General features: G+C 35.2%; 3 protein-coding genes and 1 long non-coding RNA gene across 5 annotated transcripts in view; 1 reads left to right on the top strand and 3 right to left on the bottom strand.

Annotated features, from left to right (window-relative positions):
- Window positions 1-1,172: 1,172 nt before the first annotated feature.
- On the top strand, window positions 1,173-11,973 carry LOC123873756. The gene is made up of 3 exons (XR_006797746.1): window positions 1,173-1,183; window positions 5,783-5,785; window positions 11,815-11,973. It is a non-coding gene; the product is annotated as an uncharacterized LOC123873756 (long non-coding RNA).
- LOC123873729 lies at window positions 1,854-3,390 on the bottom strand. Its single transcript, XM_045918747.1, has 3 exons — window positions 3,378-3,390; window positions 2,688-2,905; window positions 1,854-2,560 (listed from the first exon to the last, which is right to left on the bottom strand). Exons 1-3 carry the CDS (start codon window positions 3,386-3,388, stop codon window positions 1,854-1,856), a joined length of 936 nt encoding a protein of 311 aa, XP_045774703.1. The 5' UTR covers window positions 3,389-3,390.
- Window positions 11,974-12,820: 847 nt separating the features above from the next.
- Window positions 12,821-20,902, bottom strand: LOC123874054. The gene is made up of 5 exons (XM_045919213.1): window positions 20,892-20,902; window positions 18,708-18,739; window positions 14,279-14,474; window positions 13,611-13,828; window positions 12,821-13,530 (listed from the first exon to the last, which is right to left on the bottom strand). The coding sequence occupies exons 1-5, from the start codon at window positions 20,900-20,902 to the stop codon at window positions 12,821-12,823; spliced, it is 1,167 nt and encodes a 388-aa protein (XP_045775169.1).
- The window catches only part of LOC123873701 (Ig-like and fibronectin type-III domain-containing protein 2), a 144,452-nt gene continuing 141,555 nt past the window's right edge, over window positions 20,596-23,492 (bottom strand). For both annotated transcript variants that reach the window (XM_045918685.1, XM_045918686.1), the window contains exons 27-30: window positions 23,242-23,414; window positions 22,903-23,075; window positions 22,681-22,764; window positions 20,596-22,581 (exon numbers count right to left, since the gene is read on the bottom strand). In XM_045918685.1, the coding sequence (XP_045774641.1) occupies window positions 22,384-22,581; window positions 22,681-22,764; window positions 22,903-23,075; window positions 23,242-23,414 (628 nt within the window). In that variant the 3' untranslated portion in view covers window positions 20,596-22,383. The remainder of the gene's footprint in view (window positions 22,582-22,680; window positions 22,765-22,902; window positions 23,076-23,241; window positions 23,415-23,492) is intronic.

Below are 23,492 nucleotides of genomic sequence, written 5' to 3'. Positions count from 1 at the left end.
ATATAACTCTCTTCATCGCTGGTTGAGTGACTCTGAGCTTTCTTATGAGGCCCATAGTTAGCGATTATGTCTCGGATCCACATGCCATCACTGGCAACACGGCTCACATGCGTCGTTATGTATAAGTTCCACAAACAGACTGCTCCATTGGTGAGGATTTGTTAGTTTTCACATTTAAACATACATTTAGTTTAAACAAACCATTAAAATATATCTACAGCATATGCAAGCTACTGCAATGACGTCAGTTTTATTTAAGTGTTCTATCGCTTTTATAACGGAAAGTGGAGTTATTTTACCTTAGGTATTCTACCCATGGAGGGTAGAATACCTAAGGTAAAATAACTCCGCAAAACACTTCTACAAACCCACCACACGCCACCTAAAGTAATTTTACCTTCTTTAAATCGGTAGATGGCCGGGCTAAGCTCTAAGGCCATAAATTAAAAAGTCCCTCCCATAATAATAGCTTTATGGTCACTCTTAAGTCTGATTTGGATACAGTAATTAAATGCTAGGAAAGTTGGTGAACATACATGACATTGGACAATGTTAATGCACTCACCTGCTAGCAAAGTTTTAAATCAATATGTCTTTGTCCTTCATCTATGCTAATAATAACGTAAAATGTTCCTGCAAATTAGAATAAATGATAACTATGTATTTACGCTTTCTAAAGTTATGAAAGACAAATGCGATTCGGGTTTCTACTAGCGTCATCTATGTAGTTAGTAATCATACTAGTTTTTATTTATTTCATTGCTGTCATGTATATTTTAGTCAACTTAAAGCTAAATATAGGTACATGACGCCCTGCCAGGGCATCGCAATTCACAATATATTACATTTTTATTATACCATAATCATTAAATTATTATCTACGACTATTATTGGAAATTAAGATTCAATTAATGTTAAATTATTATTATTAAATAGCAATATTGTCAATTTCATTCTTTTTTATTACTAGTATTATCTTTTTCAATCGATTTGTTGATATACATCTAAGTGAAGATTGAAGTGTTTCTAGTAAAATTAAGTTTTGTTAATAAAATTCATAATATTACGTTTGTCATTATTAATAGTTACGATTTTAAGTAGGTATGTCTTAGTAAGTATATGTATGTAGATATCGTATGTCAAATTAAAACTAAGTTTACAGATTCAAGAACATAGGTACATAGTTTATCGTGGAATTGAGGTCATATATGTAAGTATTAGTTACGAGATAGTTCATTTATGTCATAAAAACAATTTTGTGTGAGCCATTGTTTGAGTTTTCGCCTAAAGGTCCTATCGTTATTTTACTAGGTTTACTAGTGGTTAGATCAATCATTAGAAGTGACTACATCAGAAGTACGATGACAGTTTATTCGTTTCAATTATCGTATGGATCATCTCGTTTTTGCCTATATATAGTATTCTATATGTATATTTATAGTAAATAATAAAATTCAATAGCCATTATGGCCTAATTTTGTGATTACTGCGGGAATTTTAGATATGACACACGCAATTAATGTTTATGCCTATTTTGTTAAGTTTTGATTTTCAAGCGGTGATAGCCTAGTGGTAAAGACGTCGTCCTAAACGTTCAGTGAGTTGGTGGTTCGATTCCTGGCGCGCACCTCTAACTTTTCGTAGTTAACTATGTGCTAAAGGAAAACATCGTGAGGACATGTGCAGGCCTTACAGTTCTCTATAATGTTCTCGAAGGTGTGTGAAGTCTGCCAATGCGCACTAGGCCAGCGTGATGGACTATACCCAACTCTTCCCATTTCTAGATGAGACCTGTGCTCAGTTGTGAGCCGGCAATGGGTTGAAAACTCTTTGAAGTGAAATATTCTTAAGTATTAATACTTAACAGTAGATTCTAAAGTCGTGTAAGTTGAATACGACGATTTCAATATTGTCATCAAGCAAATAAAATTTAAGTCCGCCACACCACCAGCTGACAGCATCAAAGTCTTCTGCGAATTTAAGAGCATCAGTAGAACAGTTTTTTGATTGGACGCATTAAAATTTTCCCACTCACAACTGTATATGGCATTTTCAAACTCGTCACACGCATCTATCAGTCGTTGTCCAGAAAGGCAGTTTATAAATATTTGTACAAAGACAAACGGCAGCTGTAGATATGTATTTTCTAATCCTCCGAGCAGAATTGTTATTATAGCGAAAACCATTATGCTGTATTCAACGATTAAAGTTTGTCTAATTTCGTTATTAAATTCTCGGAAAAGCTGAATGTTCGTAGCGTGATAATGTACGATGGAATTGAGACGTTTTCGTATGTAATCATTTTCAATATTTTCTTTCTGATGTATTGCGTGTATTTTATTATGTATTTTGTGTTTGACTTCATTATAGAAGTTTTGACTGTCATCCCAAAGGATATTTAACTCTTCACTTAACGTATGAAGTTGAGCTTCAATGTAACCGACGATTACTATAACGTATACGAGTACATTTACCATGACGTATACACAAAAGCCTGCGCTAAAGGTGAACACAACGTATTGTACTTCATAGTTAGGCGACTCCAGCATAGGTTCCAAACCTGCAGAACATAAAGACATTTGTTAGAAAGCTAAGAAAAATTTAAAATAAGTAGAAACAGCACAGTTAAATTGTGTCTCTCAAAAAATATTTATACTTATTCAAATTAGATCTCGTATCCCTCTTACCATAGAGAATATATAAATCTGCAGGCAAATGACGGCCAGGGCTCAATAAAGGAATCAACATGTATATTACACAATTTGCAATAAGACATATCCAAATCACAAGAGCTCGTTTCTTGACAGCGCGTAGGTTTTTTCGTAAATTAATTACAAATCTTGTTTCTGGCATAATCTGAGCATCGAATGTCAAAAATTTTTGCACAAGTTCTTGTATATGGTCTCTGTTATAATAGAAAGTATTAAATTAGTATCAAAAAATAAATAAATTAATATCATCTAATTAAGTAGTAAATTAGTATCATCGTTAGTAGTCAACCCTTTCGGGTTGATGTAGGTTGACTTAAAAAAAACCGGTCTAGTGCAAGTCGCACACGAGGGATTCCGTATCATCTTACAGGAAAGAACACTTTTAAATTTTTTGTATGTAGGTATGTGTAATGTAACCACAAATTTACGATTTTTGGTTTTTTTGCTTTACTTGTATAGTCTATGAGACATTGCTATCTACCGAATTTCATGATTCTAGGTCGACGGGAAGTATCCTATAGATAGTGAATTACTTATATGTAGGTTTATATTACCTTGACGGATCTTGACAGATAGACAGACAGACAGGCAGACAACGAAGTGATCCTATGAGGGTTCCTTTTTTCTCTAGAGATACGGACTTTAAAAATACTTAAATATACTTACACGTGTAGCATCATAAATAGAAGTTTTGTAATGCAAGTGTGGCTGCCAGCAGCGAGTGATATAGCAACAGTAATTGCCACGAAGTTCTCAGTTACTGAATAGCGGACGAAGACTAACCACACCAAAGAGAAGATGTAAACGTAGAAGTAGCATAGTCCAGCGACAATTGTTATAATCCAGTAGAGCCAAGGCGTACCTTTGATAAACATTATAAACCTTTGAGACACATAACTAAGATTTTAATCTTGCCTATTAAAAAAGCAGCTGTCTATTTCCAAGAGTAATCCTAGTTTGATAAAATAAGTAAAAAATTAATTATTATTATTATTATTATTCGTATATGAACAAATAAAATTGGTCTTACTTTCATTTTTGTAGATATTTATAGTCATTGTTCGTAACAAAAGAGCTATGTTTTCTATAATTGTTGCAAAATTATCGCCATCCAAACCAAACGTTTGAAGAGTTGCCCACATCTCTTTAATTTTCATGTTCGATTGAGCTAAAATGTAAGAATCTAAGGGAAAAAATGAGATTTATGTTTTGATTCTGTTGGTTACTCGACAAAATATGTAGTAATATTATTTTGTTCTAGTCTTATTCAGAAGATTCAAAGACATTTAAATATTTAGCTTCTTTTGTGAGTGTTCTTTTATGTTTTTAAGTTTCCTTCTAAAGTTAGTTGTTTGTGTGTTTAATGTGGGAAGTAATAAAAGATAGTCGGGAAGGTCTTGGTGTGAACGTCGTGCCTTATCGTTACTCTGTACAACTCTCTCTAGGATTGTTATAGAAAGAGTGAGTCTCAATTAGAATGCAGAACTGGAGGATTTAATCGAAATGTACGGCATTTTAAGTACCTTCTGTAGGTATTCAAAATGCCGTATATTTACAAGATATGCCGTAAGATGAGCGAAATCAGCAAAGACGGCGCGGTGTCCTCTCTTACCCAAGTCAGACACAGGACTGCGAGACCTTCATCTCATCTTATGCATCGAAACAACCAGTCAATTGCGAGTCAGACTCGCGCACCGAGGGTTCCGTACTCGGGAATTTTTTCGACATTTTGCACGATAAATCAAAAACTATTATGCATAAAAATAAATAAAACTCTGCTTTAGAAGGTACAGGTAAATCCCTTTCACATGATACCCCACTTGATATAAATTATTGAAATTAAAGAAATTGAAAATAGGTACTAATTATGTTATTTGTTCATGAACACATGTTAATTTTTTTGGTGATGTATCCACAAATTCACAGTTTTCGTATTTTTTCCAGTTCCAAAAAAATCGGTGTTTTCCGCGACAGGCAAACTAGAAACCGTAACAGCCTCGGAAATCCTACGCTCCGCCTCAGGAAAGTGGGGAAGTCATTTGTGGGAGTGTAATATTTTATAAAAATTCCACAGTCAATTTTAGACTTGCCTTTACACAAGTTTAAAAAATCTATTAAAAGTATGCTCCAGAAAAAAGCATAATCTTATGCAATCAAAGATTATGTAAATGACAAAAAAACATCAGCAATACGCGGGGCTGCAATTGCTTGTATGGCATATTATTGTAAATTGTAAATTGAATACTTGAAAAGAGTAACCGCCGAGTTTCTTGCTGGTTCTTCTTGGTAGGAGCAGCATTCCGCACCAGTGGTAGTTTATTTTGACGGTTCAAAAGCACTTGTAAAAGTTTAATTGAATAAAAATATTTAGTAATATAATTATTAACAACCGTATTTTAATCGCAGTAGTGAATGTGGTCATCACGTTTGTCCCGCCCACCATTGGCAGATCACTGCTGGAGATGGGATCACTTTCACCTAGTATCTGGTATTTATCCTCATCGACTTTGTCTGAAACATTAGTTGAAATTGCTCAACATTATTTATTCAAATAATTTATTCATTAAATGATAGACATATAATAACATAACAGTCCAGGCCTGAAATAAATACATAAGAAATACAGCAATTACTGGCCGAGTCATATTGGAAGGCCGAGGGAAAGCCGACGACTTCTCAAGTAATTTTGATCCCACCAAAAACATTTCATGTAAAAAGTTAGCCAAGACTCACAAGTTCATAATGTTTTCACTGTTAAAAAGTTATGAGATCTCTAGTAGAGCCAAGCCCCTAGCTGATCTTAGATTTGTGCTGGCCATGGGACCTATCCCAAGTCCAAAGTAATATAGCTCTTAAATGTTCTTGACTATATCACATTTATAACAATAAATAACAAATCACTCTACTTACAAGCTCTGATTCTACAAACCCTATATCTTGGTAAAAAAAGTACGGTTTGGCCGTTTAATAACTTTTAACGTTTAATATGTTATGTCATGTAATAGTTTTACGAACATTAAACGGCCAAGCCGTACTTTTTTTACCAAGATATAGGGTTTGTAGAATCAGAGCTTGTAAGTAGAGTGATTTGTTATTTATTGTTATAAATGTGATATAGTCAAGAACATTTAAGAGCTATATTACTTTGGACTTGGGATAGGTCCCATGGCCAGCACAAATCTAAGATCAGCTAGGGGCTTGGCTCTACTAGAGATCTCATAACTTTTTAACAGTGAAAACATTATGAACTTGTGAGTCTTGGCTAACTTTTTACATGAAATGTTTTTGATGGGATTTCATTTCTTTTTGGCAGGTGCCCTAAATTTTTTTTGGATCTATTTCTTGTAGGTACATCATTTTCATGGCCCACTCTCTATCGTTACCTCTTTTTTTAAAAGCTTTTATTCAACTTGCAATGTACTCGTATGTAAGTATATTTGTTCGGGTGGAATCTTGCAACTCAATTTTGAAGCAGATATACCAAATTTCAGTCTTTTAGGACTTCAGGAAACACAGATACTTGGTACGTTTGATAAATCTGCCACGGACATCTTGTCATGTAAACTTTAGTATTCGAGCAACAGATTTTACAGATATGCATCTCATATACGAGGGGATGAAGGGGGACCCGATTTCTTAATTTATCTGTTGTTCATAATTCTTGAAATTTGTACTTAATGCCAAATTTCAGTCTTCTAGGACTTCGGGAAGTACCCTAGAATTACAGACTAGAAGTTTTGACTGTCAATAAATCTGAAACTATAAAAGTTAGACAATTGATACTCAATGCGTTTAATCAATTTGCCAAGGACATCTTATCCTGAAAATATCAGCATTCTAGCGACAGAATTTACAGATTTGCTTTTCTCATAAGAGGCGTAGAGGGGGTAAAATTCCAATTTCTCAATTTTTCTGTAGTTTGTATGCAATTTCTAGTCTACACACCAAATTTCAGCCTTCTAGGACTTCGGGAATTACCCTAGAATTACAGACTAGAAGTTTTGACTGTCAATAAATCTGAAACTATAAAAGCTAGACAATTGATACTCAATGCGTTTAATCAATCTGCCAAAGACATCTTCTCCTGAAAATATCAGCATTCTAGCGACAGAATTTACAGATTTGCTTTACTCATAAGAGGCGTAGAGGGGGGGCATTGCCAATTTCTTAATTTTCCTGTAGTTTGTATGCAATTTCTAGTCTACACACCAAATTTCAGCCTTCTAGGACTTCGGGAAGTACCCTAGAATTACAGACTAGAAGTTTTGACTGTCAATAAATCTGAAACTATAAAAGCTACACAATTGATACTCAATGTGTTTAATCAATTTGCCAAGGACATCTTATCCTGAAAATATCAGCATTCTACCGACAGAATTTACAGATTTGCTTTTCCCATAAGAGTAGTAGAGGGGGGGCATTGCCAATTTCTTAATTTTCCTGTAGTTTGTATGCAATTTCTAGTCTACATACCAAATTTCAGCCTTCTAGGACTTCGGGAAGTACCCTAGAATTACAGACTAGAAGTTTTGACTGTCAATAAATCTGAAACTATAAAAGCTAGACAATTGATACTCAATGAGTTTAATCAATTTGCCAAGGACATCTTATCCTGAAAATATCAGCATTCTAGCGACAGAATTTACAGATTTGCTTTACTCATAAGAGTCGTAGAGGGGGGGCATTGCCAATTTCTTAATTTTCCTGTAGTTTGTATGCAATTTCTAGTCTACATACCAAATTTCAGCCTTCTAGGACTTCGGGAAGTACCCTAGAATTACAGACTAGAAGTTTTGACTGTCAATAAATCTGAAACTATAAAAGCTAGACAATTGATACTCAATGAGTTTAATCAATTTGCCAAGGACATCTTATCCTGAAAATATCAGAATTCTAGCGACAGAATTTACAGATTTGCTTTACTCATAAGAGGCGTAGAGGGGGGGCATTGCCAATTTCTTAATTTTCCTGTAGTTTGTATGCAATTTCTAGTCTACATACCAAATTTCAGCCTTCTAGGACTTCTGGAAGTACCCTAGAATTACAGACTATGAATTGTGATGATCATCAGTGAGGGACGAATACGGCCTATTTTAGGTATCAATAAATCTATAACCATAAAAGCTAGATATTTGATACTTAGTATATTTGGTAAATTTGCTGAGGACACCTTATACTGAAAATTTCAGCTTTCTAGCGTCATCCAGACCGAAGTTATGACGGGTCGAAAATACGGCGAAACACTTCGAGAAAAAGGTACTACGTAGCGCCCCGGCCGCCGTTTGGCTCGTCTTGGCGGGGGCACTGCCGTGCCCCCTGATACTTTTAAACTATACGAGGTCCGTAATTGCTAGACTAGACTTGTAAAGTATCTTACCTCCATTTCCTAAACCATACAGTCTGAAATACACTAATTCATAACAACAAAAAAAATACTTAAAAAATAATGAAAAAAAGATAAAAAAAAGTTAAAACAAATTAATAAATAAATAAAAATTAAAATTAAAAAAACTGTCCAGCAATTTCCATTACAGTCCTCTTGGAAATTGCTGGCGTGCGGCCAGTAAAGGCCCGATTACAGACCTCTATAATGGAATCATTTCTAATGTAAAGTAGCGGTTTAGTGGAGGTAAATTATCATTTTGAACAAAATTTGACTTATGTGGTCCATTTTAATAATACACTGAAATTTTAGTGGTTGTTTTACCCTCAGAATAGGGGTAGCTCTAAAATCAGTGGTTTTACCGAAGGGAAATGATTTTGTCATAGTATTAACATCGATTTATGAGTACAAAAATTATCAGAATCATAAATGGCAAATTCACAATCGAGAAAAACAAAACTCGAAAGAGATCTCGAACCAATAGTCAAAGCACATGCGTGCGCCAGGTTTTGCCGTACCATTACGAGCAAGAGCTTATTTCGCTCCAAACATTGTCACTTTATCGGCAAAGTGGTTCGAGTGAATTAACATACCTACTATTAACGTGAATTACTATTGTTTCTCATGCGTTCGAATTGATGATCTTTTTTTTAATTGTTTCAAGACAAAAATCACATCACACTAATGTGTGATGTGTGACGTGTGTGTATGTTTGTTACTCCTTCACGCAAAATCTACTGGACGGATTTGGCTGAAATTCAGAATGGAGATAGATAATATCCTGGAATTAGCACATAGGCTACTTTTCATCCCGGACAACCAAAGAGTTCCCACGGGATTTCGAAAAAACTAAATCCACGCGGACGAAGTCGCGGGCGTCAGCTAGTATTTCTATTTACTACGTTTAACTCTATGTTTCAATAGTACTACTGAGAGCAAATCGTTCTGCCGTGGGAAGACAACCACTCAAATTTCAGCGTGTATAGTTTATTTTTCTATAAAAATCCCACTATGGCACAATAATACTAGCCAACTTGCCATAGCCTTTAATTGTCTACTTACAATTATACTAGCGCCATCTATGTAGTTAGTAATCACACTAGTACCTGGGAATGACCGAGCTACCCTGGGCGTCTTTCGATATGATTGATGTTATTCCTGAATTCCCGTGAGAATTCAGAGATGACACATATCTAGGTAAACTGGGTAAATTAAACATAATTAGTTAATGCAAACATTATTAATTTGTGCTTAGGTAACATATTAATTTTTATGTCATAATAATGACATGTAAACATCATGTAAACATCACTTGCTTTAAGGGTGAAGCAAAACATCGTGAGGAAATCTGCATATAGGCATGCAGATTTCCTTAGGCAAGAGTTCTCTATAATGTTCTCAAAGGTGTGTGAAGTCTGCCAATCCAAACTAGGCCAGTGTAGTAGACTATAACCAACTCTTCCCATTACTAGATGAGACCTGTACTCAGAGTAGTGAGCCGGCAAGGGGTTGAAAACTCTTTGAAGTGAAATATTCTTAAGTATTATAATACTTAACAGTAGATTCTAAAGTCGTGTAAGTTGAATATGACGATTTCAATATTGTCATCAAGCAAGTAAAATTTGATGATGATTGTTTGTTAAAAGAAAAGAAAAAATAGAACATATTATTCTTTAGCGTTTTATTAATTCTCTATACTAGATTTAAAAGCCGTGTAAGCTGAATACGAAGATTTCAATATTATCATTAAGCAATTAAAATTCAAATTCTTCATACCACCAGCAGACAGCATAAGAGTCTTTTGCGAAATTAAGAGCATCAATAAAATCGTTTTTTGATTGGACTCATTGAAATTTTCCCATTCACAACTGTACAAAGCATTTTCAAGTTCATGGCAAGCGTCTATTAACCGTTGTCCAGAAAGGCAGTCCATAGATATTTGCACGAGAGTATATGGCACTTGTAGATATGTATTTTCTAATCCTCCGAGCAGTTCAGCTATTATAGCAATAACCATTATACTGTATTCAATAGCTAGTATATCAATTAATTGGTTATTCATTTCTTTGAAAAGATTAATATTTGTAACGTGATAATACACTATGGTTTTTAGACGAATTCGTATGTATTCGTTTACAATTTTTTCTCTTATGTGTATGGCGTGTATTTTATTGTGAATCTGGTGCTTTATTTTATTGTAGTAATTTTGACTATCATCCCAAAGGTTTTTTAACTCTTCACTAATTGCGTATAGTTGCGCTTCATTGTAACCGACGATAACTATAACGTATGCGGCCACATTTACCATTACGCATGCTCCATATGTTATACCTATTATTGTCAAGGTATGTGCTATTTCATATTTCGGCGATTCCACCATAGGTTCTAAACCTGTTTAGCAAACATATTTATTAAATATTTGCACTTGAGGTGACGGAAAGTGGCTGGATGAAATAGGTTGTTTGAGTGTGGTCGTATTCATTAGGAAATACTATCTTTGTGTAGTAGACGTTCACACTAGGCTATTAATTTTGATGAACATTAATACAGAAATACTCATATCGCTGTTGGAGAAGTTAGGTAAGTATATGCAAATTAGCGAAAAGGAGCTTTTATTTATTGGAGACAAGTAGCTATTTTAAAAAGTGTATTTTTTATAATGTTAACTAACTCTTTAACAAATATCTTTCTTACCATAGATAATGTATAAATCCTGTGTAAAATGTCGGCCAGGCCTTAAAAAGGGAATCACCATGTATATTGCACAATTTCCTAATAGAAAAATCCATATAAAAAGAGCTCGTTTCTTGACCAACCGTAGATATTTTCGTAAGTTTGTTGTAAATCTAGTTCCTTGCACAATTTGTGCATCGAATGTTATAAATCTTTCAACAATTTCTTGCATGTGGCTTCTGTGATAGTAAAAAGTTTAAATTAATATTTGTACTCCACTTTACATGCAGAGCTGGTTTAATTAATATGTGAATACTTAAGAATACTTACACATTAAACTTCATGAAAAGAATTTTTGTAACAGATGTGACGCTGCAAGTGGTGAGTGATACGGCCACAGACATCTCAATGAAGTTCTCAGTCATCGAATAGCGGAAGAATACTAACCAAAACATAGAGAAGATAAAAACGTAGCAATAGCAGAAAACACCGACGATTGATGTGAAGTAGTAGAACCAGGATATACCTGTGAAAATGATACATTGTGAAATTAAATAAATAATTAAATATTGAATCTTGAAATGAAGGAAATAATAAAAAGGTTTTGTTGTTATAGGAATTTGATGTTAAATTAAGAGTGGTTTGGTCGTAGCGGCGTCAAAACAAACGTAGTTTAGCTTTTATTTGAAGACCAACCAATCAAACTCAATCTTTTGTAGATTCATTCTAAAAACTTATATCGGTGTCCATGGTTGCCAGATTTACGTTAAAATATTCAGTTTCAAAGTGACACGGGCTCAAGAAATTACATTACAATCTTTAACGCGTATTTTTTTAAAACTAGTTATTTTTACGAAAACTTGGCAAACCGCTGACAGAGGACGTGTCTACAAAATTACTTCGAGTTTGATTTGAATGAGAACCAAAATACGTTTGTATGAAGCGAGTGACGGAGAGTCCTCTGCAAATAAGATATTGGGTAAATAAAGGTTCTTAATTTACCAATATTATGGCCTAAGAGCCAGAGCTTGCCAGACCTTTGTTTAGTGACGTAAGACTTTTTACACCTTTTAAACCTGTTATCTTCCAAAGCCACCATGATCCAAACTTCATAGTTGCTAATCATTCCTCCCTGTGTTGGGGATGATACGCAGAGAAATTTCGAGCTTTTATAAAATAACGAAGGTCTGGCACGCTCTGACTCTCTCTATTACAAGTCTAACTTTTATCATCATTTTTGTATATATTTATTGTCATCGTTCTCAACAAGAAAGCGACGTTTTCTATTATCATCGGAAATCTATCTTCTGCCAAACTGAATGTTCGAAGAGTTGCCCACATGCCCTGAAGTTTCATGTTTAAAAGTGACCTTGTTGACATCCTGTAAAAAGTTAAAGTTAAATATATACAAGTGTAAATTAAAAATTTATAACACCCCCGACAAGTGAAGGCAAAACAAATAATAACTAGAAAAGAGCTGATAACTTTCAAACGGCTGAACCGATTTTCGTGGATTATAGCCAAGAACACTCTCGATCAAGCCATCTTTCAAACAAAAAAAACTAAATTAAAATCGGTTCCTTAGCTTACGAGCTACGATGCCCCAGACAGATACACAGATACACACGTCAAACTTATAACACCCCTCTTTTTGGGTCGGGGGTTAAAAGTAGTGATGCATAATATAATGACAAATGATGAAAATAATTGTTTATTATGTTCGAACTCACCGGATTCACTAAACGACCACTGCGACTAACATACTCGTACTAATTATTTATTTATTCTGTAGAGATCCACAAAGTTCGTCACAAATCAACAGTACATAGATATATTGTTGATTCTTTGAAGACCTTTGTTTACGTAATCGATTTTCTATGACCTTTTTGTTAGAATATGAACTTATCTGATTCAAATATTTAACGCAATATACTTTTATAACTGTTTTGTGCTACTTTGTATTGTGCAGAGAAAAGTGATACTACCTTTTATTGTACAGTCAATAAGTAATTAAAATGTGCTATTAAGAATGTAAAAATATTTTCTTTAATATTTAATTAATAGTAGATTGTAGAGTAGTATAAAACGAGTAGGTAGATTTGATCACTGACATTAGACAAACATAATCTAGTACTGCTAATCCACCTGCTGTTAGCTTCAGTGATTTCTGTGAACTTTGCAGCATGGTTAGGATAATTTTCATGTTTGATTTGTCAAAATTTTCCCAATTACAATTGTAAACTGCTTTTTCAAATATATTATTGGCATCAACTAACTTCTGTCCTATGAAACAGTCCATACATATTTGTAGAAATGTATATGGTAGTTCTATATAAGTGTTTTCTATACCCCCCAGTAGTTCCGATACGATACCTATAACTATAAGACCAAATTCAATAGCCATTGTTCCTCTAAATGCTCCTTCAAAATCGTTTAATAGATTTATATCTGCTATGTGAAAAGTTGTTATTTCTTTAAGTTGGTTGTTAATGTATTTATTCATAATTTGCATTTTATGGTAATCACGATTATTTGAGCGAATGATATTATTTGTTTCAATGTAGTTTCCATAATGTGTTTCAGCATCTTCCCAAAGAACTAGCATTTCATCGCTGAGTGCTAATATTTGAGCTTCGATGTAGCCGATGATAACTAAAATGAATGCAGTGATTCCGGCCAAAGTATAAATACCGATGCATATGGTTATCGTCATAAATGTTGATGCTATTTCGTAGTTTGGAGTTTCTGTCATTGGTTCTAGACCTGTAACCCATTAATAATGAATTAGAAAAAGACAATTTTTAAACTAATAAATAATAAATAAGTATGCAATGTGGTCTTACCGTACACTACGTACAAATCTTGTGTAAAATGTCGTCCAGGTAACACGAATGGCCGGAAAACGTACGCCACACCTATCATTATGAGACTAGACCATACAAAAGTGACTCTCTTCTTTATGTCGCGTAATTTTTTACGCAAATTCTTGGAAAATCGTGAACCTGGTACTACTTTAGAGTCACATTCTAAATATCTCTGTACTATCCCTTGCACCGTATTTCTATAAAAGTTTTTGTATTTACTTTGTTATGAGTAACAAGAACTAAATTTAAGATGCTATTTAAGTAATTTATATGAAATAGGTAATTATGATTAAAATAATATATAAGAAAGAATTAAGGATCATCAATTGTGCCTTGCGCAACACCAAATAGATATTGAATAGAAATATTATAACTAAGTTATTTTTGAACTTGAAATTAGTACCTAAGAACTTTGTAAAATTAATCCTTTGACATCTTAAATATCTTACATAGCTTTTATATGTTTTCTTTGAATTTGATATCTTTCGTTGTGGAAACTTTTTATCGCTGGGTAACATTAGGTAACGTCAGAATACCACGGAAGTGTAAATTATATTATAGATCAGATTCTATTTTTAAAGTAAACCGCAATTTATGCTGCGATATGACCAATCTGTATCAATCAATGAGTATAAAATTATACATACTTGTTAATTATCATGAACAAAAACTTGGTGGCCCAAGTTTCACTATTTGTGCCTAGAGAGAAAACAACAGATGCAGCTATGAAGTCCCCGGTCTCTCTACATCGGATGAATACAAACCAAAACATCGAGAATATGTAAACGTAGATATAACCAGCTGCAGCGATAAAAACTATGAAGTAATAGATCAAAGGAATGGCTGAAATAAAGAAATTCCTTGAATATTTAGCGTACTATTAGTTAGCAGCATCATATACCTACAGAAATTATTATCGAACATTTAAATCTCTACCCAGGACGCGGCACGCGGCATTGACGCCGCAGCACCTATCTGCGCAACGTTCTTTGACCTCTAGCGTCAGACAGATGTTTTATTTGGAATACATTGTGAACTTTAAAAAAAAAACAGGTTGCATTTTTTTCTGGTATCTTATCAGTAATTATTATTATTATCAGTACTATCACCTGTGCTTTTGCTAGAGTTCTAATACAATAAACTTACATTTAGTGTAATTTTTGTCGATGTTAATCGTCACCATTCGTAGTAACACAGCAACGTTATCCAGCATCGTTGGCAGATCACAGTGATCCAGAGAGAACTTACCAAGAGAAAGCTTCATATTATTTGCTGAATATCTTCCCTCTAACAACTTACTCCTGTAAATCAATTTGTTCCAAATCTCATTCACATGGAGAGAACAACAAATTCTTAATACTTAGTAGTCAAATAAAACATTTTAATTTTATTTAACTAGTTTATATTAAAGATTAAACACACACACACACACACACACACACATACACACACACTCGCTCGTGTACGTACTCCTAATGACTACCACTAAGTATTTAGATCATTAGATCTTGCATGCTGCACGCTTATTACATACCCATATTAGGAAGAAAATATGCGAATATTTAGCGATATGTGTGTTTATATGCGATTATTAGTTTATTAGTTAGTCGATTTGTTGGTTTGTCCTTCAATCACGTCGCAGCGACGCAACGGATCGACGTGATTGTTTGCATGGGTATTGGGTCTAGTTAAAGACCCTGGAGTGTAATAAGGCTACTTTTTACCCCGGAATGTCAAAGATTTTTCGGAACGGAATTTTTAAAAATCAAGAGCTAGTAACATATTATATGGGTACATATATATTGTAGTAACATATTATATGTATTATTAATTAATTAATTAATTTTGATTAAATTAAAGGAACGTTGTATAATAATAAATAATTATAAGTTTCGGAAAAGGGCATAGAAGCCTAACAATTTTTTCATAGACGTTAGGTCAATTTGGAACAGAAAAATGAACAATTTCATTTAATTTTACTTACTTAATATTTTTCTTCCATAGTTAGTGGTTCGTTAAAGAACAATGAAGTCCTTTTGAGTATAATATAATCAATTGTTTAATCGATCCACGTTACTTCTTAATTACACTGTAACTTATTAATACTGTAACTATTCCGTAATTTTCCACATTCTCATTACAAATAATATTCTCATAATATAATAAAAGACCTGACTCACTCGCTTACCAAAGCCTAGCGCAAATTCTCGGCCCTAGAAAACTTAAATTTTGCCGTTTTAATTAGGTGAGGGATAAGGCCGGATTTTGCGCCCATGAAACTGAAGCCACAGGCAGTCTCTACCTACCTAGGTCAGGTATAATACCTAGACGATTCATTAAGTTGACCTCCAAGGCAATGTAGGAAATGGAGGAACAAAATTAAGTATAGAATGGCTGAATTGGACGGATCCCTATTATTCTCGGTTTAGGTCATAGTTCGCCATGCTGGCCCAGAGTGGATTGGTAGACTTCACATGCCTTTGAGAACATTATGGAGAACTCTCAGACAAGCAGGTTTCCTAAAGATTTTTCCTTCACCGTAAACTAATAGTACATTACTGCACGATACCGGGAAGTAAGCGTTTTCTGGTCGAGTGTGAGTTAGACGGCCGAGCCTTGGCGAGGACGTCTATAACACGAAGCCAGAGAGTTTCATTCCATACCAATATTATTTATTAATAGATGCGTGAGATTAGTGATCGCTGACCTGATTTTGAAGAATTCTTCCTATCTGTCCCCCTGATCTGTCCCCTCAGGAGGACAGATAGGAATAAATAGTTCAATCTGTCCCCCTACACGCGACGAGAGGACAGATCGAACTAATTATTATTTCCAGTCTGTCCCCCCGCTGCTTTCTTAGGGGGACAGATTGATACCAAAATTAAAATGTCAATAAAAGTCAGGTGCCAGTGTAGAATTAAATAGACTATTTAATATTTAATATTTATATACTATTTAATATGAAATTAATTGGCAAATTTCTCTTAATTATTTTGCAGCTATTAAAATAATTTCACTGCAGTTGTGTTAAATTAAATTAATAACATAATTAGATTTGTAGAGTGCAAAATACACCTATTGAGTAGGTATTAGCAACGTGCATAAAGAGTTGGTAGGTAATCAAAATGTAGTAAAAATCGGTCGAGTACGAGTCGGACTTGCACACGAAGGGTTCCGTCAACAAAAAAAAAGGTTAAGATTCAGGATTCTAAATCCGTGTATCCAAACAGGTTTTGGAACAAAGCCAAGTGGTTTTGGCAGCTTGTAACTCAAGTTATGCTGAGGCGCCTGTGATGTGGCATAATCACAGCTTTGTCCAGGCTTGGAGCCACGCCAAATTCTGATTTGTCGCTGTTTGTCACACATCCCCACCCCGTCGAGATACGAGATACGTAAATTGTAGAATGTGTTGCTTTGGCCATCATGGTAAGGCTAAATAAACCTTGGTTCCGTACCCGAAGAGTGCCAACGGGACCCTATTACTAAGCCTTCGCTGTCCGTCCGTCTGTCTGTCAGCGAACTGTATCTCATGAAACGTAATAGATAAAGAGTTGAATTTTCACAAAGTGAGTATTTAACAGATAATACTTAAATTTAAATGGCTGCCTTGAAAATAAAAATAAATAAAATGAAAAGCGAGTCAGACTTGCACAGGGAAGGGTTGTACCATATTTTTTTAAAACAATTTTTTTAAAATTTAGGTACATGGTGGCCATTTTTTAATTTAGCGACAGTAGAAATACACATTCTGTGAAAATTTCAATTCTCTATCTACTTATTACGGTTCACGAGATACAGCAGCCACAGACAGATACACAGATACACACGTCAAACTTGTAACACCCCTCTTTTTGGGTCGGGGGTTAAAAATTGGTTGAGCTGTTGAGTTGTGACGAGAGGACATAGGAACGTACACGCATATATACATACATACGCACAAGTCAAACACTCCTTGTTGGGCTTCGCCGCAGTCTGGTAAAGATATCATTATCACCTTGATAAAAAATCGAAACTTGTGCCTTGTATAAGGTGGTTTATTTAATCTCCTATGATTTGAATAGAAAATATTCAAATGCATATAATTCAAAGCAGCTCGGTAGGTATGAATTCATCGAAATATTCACAACGGTTTTCTTTAACTTCACGAAGTTAATATAAAGAATATACCGCGAAATAAAGGCAATTTAATAAGTAAATACCTTTACAATTCTTTGATTCATTTTGAAGCCAAAGTTAAATAGGTGTCCCCAACAATAAATTCAATAAACTGCTCAATTGCCCGTGTCAACAGAAATTCAGTTGAGATGAATACCGATAAAGCATAAGACTTCTTTTTTTTTTGACACCTGCAAATCAGGTGTCAAAAAAAAAAAATGTTTGTGACATTCAGATTTTCTGATGAAGTAGATGTCTGTAAGTTATTATAAGATGTAGGTCAGAAAATCATCATCAATCTATCGCTGGCTCACATAGAGCAAGGGTCTCCTCACAGAATGAGAAGGGTTTGGACCATAGTCTACCCAGTTAGCCGAATGCGGACTAGCAGACTTCATACACTTTTGAGGACATATTATGGAGAACTCTCAGACATGCAGATTTTCTCACGATGTTTTCCTTTAACGTTAAAACAAATAATATATTTAACACACATACCTCCATAAAGTTAAGGTGCCCGCTCGGGATCGAACCCCGAACCAAGGATTAGGAGGGGAGTCACATTGAGGCTTTTTTGCGGAAAATTGCACACTCTAATAATATACCATCTCGGAGAGATTCAATAAAAGAAAGAAAATATGGCCAGCGTCGATTATAAATGGCTTAAATGAAAATTGGTTGGTTCCAACTGCAAATTGGTTCCGACCGCAAGCTTAATCAGGATTTATTTGTACAGAGTTGGCACGCTGATTGGACTTATTTTATAAAAGCTTACGGAAATCAGATTACCTACCTACCTGATAAAGTAAGTAGATATTTAAAAAACCGGCCAAGTGCGAACCGGCAGAGTACGTATTTCTATTGCCGTTATTACAAGAAATGGCCGCCATATAAAATAAATAAAATAAAAATAAAAAAAAAGCCTTTTATTTCTTCCATATTTACAATAGGTGCTGAATGTTTACTAATGTTTTGTTAGTTGGTTAGTTGAATTTATAATTTAGTTGTTTAGTTGTTAGTATTGTTAAGTAATAATTATTATTATTATGCAAGAACCCCCAGGTTGGGTAAAGGCCTCCTCCAAAGATGTCCATTTTTCTCGGTCCTGTGCTATTTGGTCCCATTTCGGGCCAGCTCTTTCTTTATATGGCCGCCACATAAGTCAAAAATAAATAAAAAGTACATAATGTTGTACGATGGAACGGAACCCTTCGTGGGCGAGTCAGACTCGCATTTGGCCGGTTTTTATAATAAGTGTTATAGGTATATAAGTTTTGTTTTATTCGCGTAAAACAAACTTTACAGGATAAGCCTCAGTGTTTGATCTCAAACAATTTTGCGTATCTAATTCCTTCAGCTCGCTTATGAAAACTTTCAAACTTGGAACTTTCATAATTAAGGTTCATAGCCGCTAAAATGAGTAGGGAATTGTTTAAAATATTAAAAGTTTCGCCGTTGGTGTAAGAGCGATTCCTTTGTCTACAAATTGCCAATATTTAATAACGCCAAGAAAAGTTTCAAAAAATGGTCAAGTGCGAGTCGGACTGGCGTACAAAGGATTCCTAATATTATTTTCTTTTTAGGGTTCCGTTCCTCAAAAGGAAAAACGGAACCCTTATAGGATCACTTTGTTGTCTGTCTGTCTGTCTGTCTGTCTGTCGTGTCTGTCAAGAAACCTATAGGGTACTTCCCGTTGACCTAGAATCATGAAATTTGGCAGGTCTTATAGTACAAGAACAGGAATAAATCTGAAAACCGGCCGGTTCTTTTTTAATTTGCATAGTGGTCATTTTGAAATTCGCCATCTTGGTTTTTATTATTTGTTGTTTTAGCGGCTATAGAAATACAGGCTCTGTGATCTTCTGAAATTTCGAATCTACCTATTAGGTATACGGTTCAAGAGTTGCAGCCCGCTTACAGATGGACAGATAGATGGACGGACGGACAGCGGTGATCTAGTAATAGGACTCTTCGGATACGGAACTCGAAAGTGCCCAATTCCTGGATGACAAGGCTCAACTTACTGATTTTTTATTTTATTTATTTATTTTTATTAAAATTTTATTTTACTTAAGAACTAATAACCTTAATTCGCTATAATTCAACAAAACGAACAAATCTGTATGGTACAACATGTAGCATGCCATAATATGCACCATCCACTCTCCCACTACTAAACGATCAGGAAAAGCAAGCAACCAAGCATGAATGACCACCATCACCATGCAACACCACAGATACAAGAGTTGTACGAGTATACAAGGTTTGTGTGGTGTTGCATGCTGTAGAGGCACTAGCGAGTAATCATTTTAGAGCTACACCGTGCGAGGCGTAGCGAAATTCGTCAGTTGCCTGTAGCTCGCGGTATTGCATTGTAGTCTCAAAAAAATAAAAAAACAATGTACAGATATTTAATGTACGACGGATGTTGCTGGATATATAGCGCCGTGTTCTCTACCAGGGTAGTAAGAAAAACAAAAGAAATGAACACTAAAAAATATATATTATTATTCACAATTTAAAGTTACAATTTTTAGAGACTACAATGCAATACCGCGAGCTACAGGCAACTGACGAATTTCGCTACGCCTCGCACGGCGTAGCTCTAAAATGATTACTCGCTAGTGCCTCTACAGATGCATATGCTTAGTTGCTTGCTTTTGTAGTCTATTTTGGACTACAAAAGGATTAGGGATTGAGTTTGTGACTTGAACTCTAGAGTTCTCAACCCAAGTCACAAACTCAAGTCTAGAGGGTTTGAAATCTATTAAGTTTTAAGATGGATAAAAACACAAACACTTCTTACTTTATATTTTTTTATTAATATTATTTACAAATCTAATCACATCCGTCTTTTATCTAAAATTATTTTATTAGTATAGGAAAAAGAAGTCCCTAATAAAAACTATCATCACATCCTCCGCTGAGCAATGTTTCATCATAATCACACTATGTAAGTATGTACGTTGGTGGTAACTTGACTTTTATAGACTGGTAAGACTTACATAAGCCGATGTACCTGCGCAGAAATCATATTTTTGAATGGCGCGAAAATATCTCAGCCACTCGCGTCTCAGCGCGCGTCCGTCTACTATTGGTTGTTACCTACGCGCCATGTTGTGTACGCGCTGAATTAGGAGCGAGATAGTACGAGTTTCTGTGTTTATAATCTTTACGTTATGCAGTAAGGCTATTATTAATTAATTAATTAGCATTAAAATATAATTAATTACTATGCAGTACTAGTATTTCGTCTTGACGTGTCTGTGTGAGTGTCAACACACAAGCGTACGATTTTGTCTTCACTTTTTTTAAATACGAATGTATGAGCTTTGCTTATCTGGAGTTTAATATCTTTATATTTGGGCAAAGTATAGAGTAGCATAGACCGGAAATCCAGCAACACAAAAACGAGAGTCATAACTTTGGTTTCACCTACTTTCCTAGGTAATTTTTGTTGAGATCATTCAAATTAGGATTAAAATATGACAATCAGATCATCAAGACCAAGTGATTGTACATAGTGTGATTATGACAATATTTTTTCCAAAGTATTTTAATTTCTAGTTTTGCAATTTTAACAAACCACAGCCAGTCAAATAACAAAAATATGAATGTATTTCCAAAGAATGTAGATAATTGCAAAGAATTGACTTTTGCTTATAAGATTAAATAAATACACTGACCTCTAATAAAATCAGTTTGTTTGAAAACAAAAATAATAACAAATGCGGCGTTTTGTTAAAATTGCATTTTATACTTTTACAAAAACTTGTAGTTTCAAATTAGGTACTTATGGAATGTGTGTTTTTATTTACATTAGTTACATAAAAACGGGCCAAAAGGTAACTAACACTATAATAAACCTACTTCATAAATTGTTCGAAGGCACATTTTTTTATAGAATGACCTAATTATTACGGATTTTAAACTCTGACACTATTTTTAAACTAAGTTATTTCACTAACGACCGCAGTAACAACTATAAAATTACAGAAATCACCCTTTTCGCTATTTCACACCAATTTTCTTTGCCCTTTGCAGAGAATGCGATTGCAAAGTTTTGAATGCAACTGCTAAGATTTTTTTTTTGTAAAAGTGCATGAAACAGCGATAAAGATTAAAATCGATTTAATAGTTACGACGATCGATAATGAAATCGATATTTACATGAAATGTTACGTTACATTTTTTTTTGGTTTAAATCACATTAAGTATGGTACTGAAAATATATTTGTATTTATCTACACTCCGCTCATATCGCGGCTTGGTCTCATTGTCTACATTGATGTAATATTGCTTCTGTCCCGGACTGACCCGCAATATGAAAATCCTATAATAATAATTTTGTGGTCACTACTTAGTACTTAGAGAGTTCACGGCAACACATGGGACTCACACGAACTGGTGGCGTACACACACCACGCGTGATAAAAAACCAGTTTATCTGAGCTGCAGTGTGAGCGAGAGAGCACCAGTGCAGTGACGGCACGAGGGGTGTAAAAGCCGCGCGCGGGGTTTTCGCCGCTCAGTATTTGGGCGCCACCCGCGGCGACGACAGCCGCGGCGAGCGGAGCGGTGAGCGGCGAACCTCGGGCTATGGCTTCAGTCTTTTGAAGCCCGCGCCATCGTGACCGAGCTTCAGTTCCTCATACAGAGAAGGATCGACTTCTCTCGCTGGGGGGATTGTCGTTCCGGGGTTCTGTGTTTCTTGTCTCCACGCGTTGCTGTTTGAGACGCCATTTGCAATTCCGTTCTCTCCATTCGCGACAATGTTGCCATTTGGCATTGTTCCCTGTAAACACAATATTTTATTTTATTACGGGGATTATTTATTAAAGGGATGACAAAGAAAAATATTGATGGGGTCTACTTCAAAGAAAAGAAAACTTACGTTGACAATGTTGTCTGGATTAGGTTCCCTGAGGTAGCTCGGATTTTCAAACGCAACACCTCCTTGGGCCTTTAGTCTTAAGTTCTGGAAAGTAAAAGAAATGGTTAATATTTTCCCTGACTTTAGAAATTCTCAATCTAATTGATATTTTGTTACTTGGAATCAGAAAATCTACCATCTATTCTTAAAATCATGTGGGAGTAGAAAAACTTGAATATTTACCTTCCTATGTCTATAATAGAGTCCCGCAGCGAGCAGGATAGCAGCCACGAGGATGCAAGCCATCGCGACGCCCACCGCTGACGCAGTGCCGGAGCCTTCCACCGGCGCGGCCGCCGCTCCAGTCTCCTGGCCTGCAGTCGTGAACATGATGGGCTGGCTGAGCGATGATGTACCTGGACATGAGAAGATATTAATATATAATAACAAAGAAGATTTTTGATGCCGTTAATAACAAGGTATCAAACGATAAAATCCTTAAGCCCAAATCCTCAGTAATGACCGAGCAACACAGAGACGAGGATTGCTGAATAACAAAAGATTAAGCTTGGACACACTTACCAACATCGTTTGCTGCTTTCACAACACACTCATATCGCACGTCGTCTTTCAGTCCAGTGAGCACCACGCTGGTCTCACTTGTGTCCAGTTTCTCAGGAACCTTTGCACCATACGCCCTCCAAAACACTCGGTACAGGTATACCGTTTGCGGGTTCTTTAGAGGCGGTTCCCAACTGTGGAAGATCGAAAGATTTATTGATTACGATTGGAGCTACGATGCCACAGACAGACACACACCTTCATACCATAAT

This window comes from Maniola jurtina, chromosome 17 (genome assembly GCF_905333055.1).
Source record: "Maniola jurtina chromosome 17, ilManJurt1.1, whole genome shotgun sequence".
NCBI classification, from domain to species: Eukaryota; Metazoa; Arthropoda; class Insecta; order Lepidoptera; family Nymphalidae; genus Maniola; species Maniola jurtina.
The sequence above is the reverse complement of the archived record's forward strand: the minus strand, read 5'-3'. Positions and strand labels throughout refer to the sequence as shown.

Bases quoted from the DNA above. Each gene is read 5' to 3' on its own strand.
- LOC123874054 (XM_045919213.1), bottom strand. The intron at 14,475-18,707 runs TTTTTTTTTATT...TCTTTATTTCAG, and splicing joins ATATGGAAGAAATAAAAGGC to CCATTCCTTTGATCTATTAC. The intron at 13,829-14,278 runs GTATGTATAATT...AAACTTTTATAG, and splicing joins TTGTTCATGATAATTAACAA to AAATACGGTGCAAGGGATAG.
- LOC123873729 (XM_045918747.1), bottom strand. The intron at 2,561-2,687 runs GTAAGAGGGATA...TATGTTCTGCAG, and splicing joins AGATTTATATATTCTCTATG to GTTTGGAACCTATGCTGGAG.